At 34.2% G+C, this 3,366-nt stretch overlaps 1 protein-coding gene across 1 annotated transcript; it reads left to right on the top strand.

Annotated features, from left to right (window-relative positions):
- The first annotated feature begins 278 nt into the window (after positions 1 to 278).
- LOC136349957 (uncharacterized) lies at positions 279 to 1,496 on the top strand. The gene has a single exon (XM_066301528.1). The coding sequence runs from the start codon at positions 279 to 281 to the stop codon at positions 1,494 to 1,496; it is 1,218 nt and encodes a 405-aa protein (XP_066157625.1).
- Positions 1,497 to 3,366: the final 1,870 nt, after the last annotated feature.

Below are 3,366 nucleotides of genomic sequence, written 5' to 3'. Positions count from 1 at the left end.
CCGTAATCGTTAACGTTGTAGATAAAATAACAGTGAAACTAGTTGATCAAGAGGGCGATTTGATTAATTTTCGAGGTGAATCCGTGACATTAAGACTTCATCTTAAACGCTTGGACTCACGATGGTAATTCTATATAATAGAACACCTAATTTAGATTTTGTCAGAAGGTTTAATACACCTTGTAAGCAGCAAACCCCCGATAGTACGAAACGATACACAAGAGGGTTAACGTCTTTGAATAAACAGTTTCTTGTTTCCCTAGGATTTACATTAAAAAATGGATCATATAAACGTCCAAGAAAAAGTTTTTATTGACGACTCAATTTTAAGCTGGGAAGTGCTCTCTTTTGATCCATTCAATCCTACTAAATTGGGGACAAACGATGAAATTAGAATATCCTTACAGCAAACCGGAAAATATCCCTTACCCTGCAAAAGTGAACTTTACATTGAACTAAAGGTTACGAAAGAGGATGGTACGCCACTTACAAACACATACTTGATAAATAATGCCGCGGCGTTTTTATTCAAAGAGTTGAGATATGTTCTAAATGGAGTGACAATTGACGCAGTACGAGATGTTGGTATAACAGCAACCCTTAAGGGTTATTCATCATATAATTTAAATGAAAGCGCTAAGCTTCAAAACGCGGGATGGTATCCGGTAGAAAAAGAAAAAAGCATCATGACGGACTCTAACGGAAATGTTTCTTTATGTATTCCTCTTAAGATGTACTCTGGTTTCTTTGAAGATTATAAGAAAATCATTTTAAATTCACATCAAGAATTAATCCTAGTTAGAGCTAACGATGATTCCAATGCATTGGTACAAACGGCAGCATCTACAGAAAAACCGAAACTTACGATAACAAAACTCTGTTGGAGAGTTCCACACTTAACAGTAGCAATTCCTCAGGAATTAGCACTTACAAAAACTATTGATAAAAATACTGACATCTTATTAACTTTTCGAAGCTGGGAATTAGTTGAATATCCAGAGTTATTAGAAGCCACCAGACACAATTGGACGGTAAAGACATCGACCAAAGTTGAAACTCCACGCCATGTCATACTCGCATTTCAAAAAGACAAAAGAGGTAATCTTAAAAAGGATATGAGCAAATTTGATCACTGTGACCTACGAAACGTAAATGTGTATTTAAATTCTGAAAGATACCCGTATGGTGACTTGCAACTTGATTTTAAAAATAATAGATTTGCAACCCTGTATGAAATGTTTTCCGAATTTCGTCAGGTTTACTATAATAACGCACAAGAACCGATTTTCACTCCGTCCGAATTCAAAGATAAAGCTCCACTTGTTTACATCAATTGTACTCACCAAAGAGATTTACTTCAAACTGGATCAGTCACTATGAGAGTGGAATTTGAAACTGCAGAAAAAGTGACTGATAAAACGACAGCCTATTGCCTCATTATTCATGACAAAATATTTAGTTATAATCCACTTACGAAAATTGTAAAACAGCTTTAAATTCCTACCACCACCACCACCACCACCATCAATATGTAGCGTTAAAACTTAATGTTCAGTTGAAATATTGTTTATAAAGATACTGCAAGTCGAAATGACAACTAGACTTGAAAGAATAGAAACTTTTTTAGAAAACCTACGAAATATTAAACGCCGGATTAGAGAATATTCCATCAAGAAATTTACTTTCCTAAAGTTTGAACAATTAAAAATATGAATATTCAAGGGTTTAAAGATGAAAATACCCTAAACGACTCTTTTCACATCATCAGCAGCACATAACAGTAATGGAAAAAATCATTGCATCAAAGTAAAATGTACCCTATCATCCCGTCATATATAACCAAAACATTTCGTGTGAAGATCCAAACCTATTGATGACTAGTCCAGTTCAAGACTGCTTCTACCAACGTGTGCTCTTTTAAATGTTTTATGTACAATGATGAATAAAGTTTTTAAAAATGTAAAACGCTTTTTAATGATGCATGCTACAATACATCTTCATAATGCTATTTATGCAAATTGCTATATATTCACATTGCGAAGATGTCAGCCTATTAACTGCACCAGTCTTTGCAATTTTCGTTTAGCAGGAGCAAAAGACGCATAAGTGAGCTCATTTTTCGACTTTGAACTTTAGTACTACTACTTTAGTGGTAGCACAAGGTAGGTGGTTATTTTTATTCATTAAATTAGCGAAAAGCGTATTTTAGTATTTATTAGATACGGATTTGGGAACCTAGGGTAGTTCCTCTCGATCAGTGACATTCTCATGTGGTTCGACTTCAAAATTTAGAACTACTACTACTACTACTACTACTACTGTGATAGCACAAGGTGGTTATTTTCATTCAATTAGCGAAAAGTGAATTTTAGTATTTATTAAATACAGATTTGGGATCCTAGGGTGCAATCCATTGTTCCGACCCAGACCTACTACAGCGGTAGTAATAGAAGTAGTTATTATTACATAGAGATTTGCGAACCGAGGGTACAATTCTTTTTTGTCATTCGAAAGTGTAAAATGAAGTTTGCCGTACTGGATATGCAAGGTTATATAATTAACAAAATGTTTACCACGAAAGAACTCACCATCTACGATGGTAAACATTTGAAATCCTTTTTGTTTAAATGCCCGATTAAATTTTCTAGTTTACATGCAAATGATCGGAAAACTGCTGCATATCTCTATAACAATGTTCATGGTATTCCATTTGATTCGGGGAATATCAAATATCAGCAAATTAAAAATATTTTAGAAAACCATTTAAAAAATATTGATTTGATATTTGTGAAAGGACAGGCAAAATTTGAGTTTTTGAAAGACTATCTTGCCGATTCAATACGAATTTTCAATTTAGAAAAAGATGATGCTGACCTGGTACCCAAATTAAGACCTAGCGAAAACAATTGTAATAGTCATGCTTTCAAAGTATGCAATTGCAGTAGTAGAAATGCCGAAGTGCTATTTGAATATGTTATTAATAAATTAATTGCTTCATAAATCGGGTTTCAAGTCTCTATATGTTAATGTCAGTACCATTGGTACACATTATTATTATTATTATTATTTTCGTAGATGTATTTACTAAAGAGTCGATGCATAAAAGCATTCTGTAAATATAGCTCGAATGCGGCAGAAGATCGTACCACTTAAGAAAACATACATTATAATTTCCATCAGTGATTGGGGGAGGGGGTAACGTTTTCTGTGAGCGAGACATATATTGCATGAATTATTACAAAATATATGATGCTAATAAAAATTAAGAGAGCATTTTTTCGTTTACTTACCTTGAGCACCCACTCCACGCTCCAGTCACTCTACAGAAGTTCCCCAAGTACGGACCTGTCTCAAGGCGCTCAACCA

This window comes from Euwallacea fornicatus, unplaced genomic scaffold, assembly GCF_040115645.1.
Source record: "Euwallacea fornicatus isolate EFF26 unplaced genomic scaffold, ASM4011564v1 scaffold_71, whole genome shotgun sequence".
Taxonomy (NCBI): Eukaryota; Metazoa; Arthropoda; class Insecta; order Coleoptera; family Curculionidae; genus Euwallacea; species Euwallacea fornicatus.
This window is presented reverse-complemented; position numbering and strand designations above follow the sequence as displayed.

Excerpts from the sequence above, each read along its gene's own strand:
- LOC136349957 (XM_066301528.1), top strand. The coding sequence starts at position 279 with ATGGATCATATAAACGTCCAAGAAAAAGTTTTTATTGACGACTCAATT.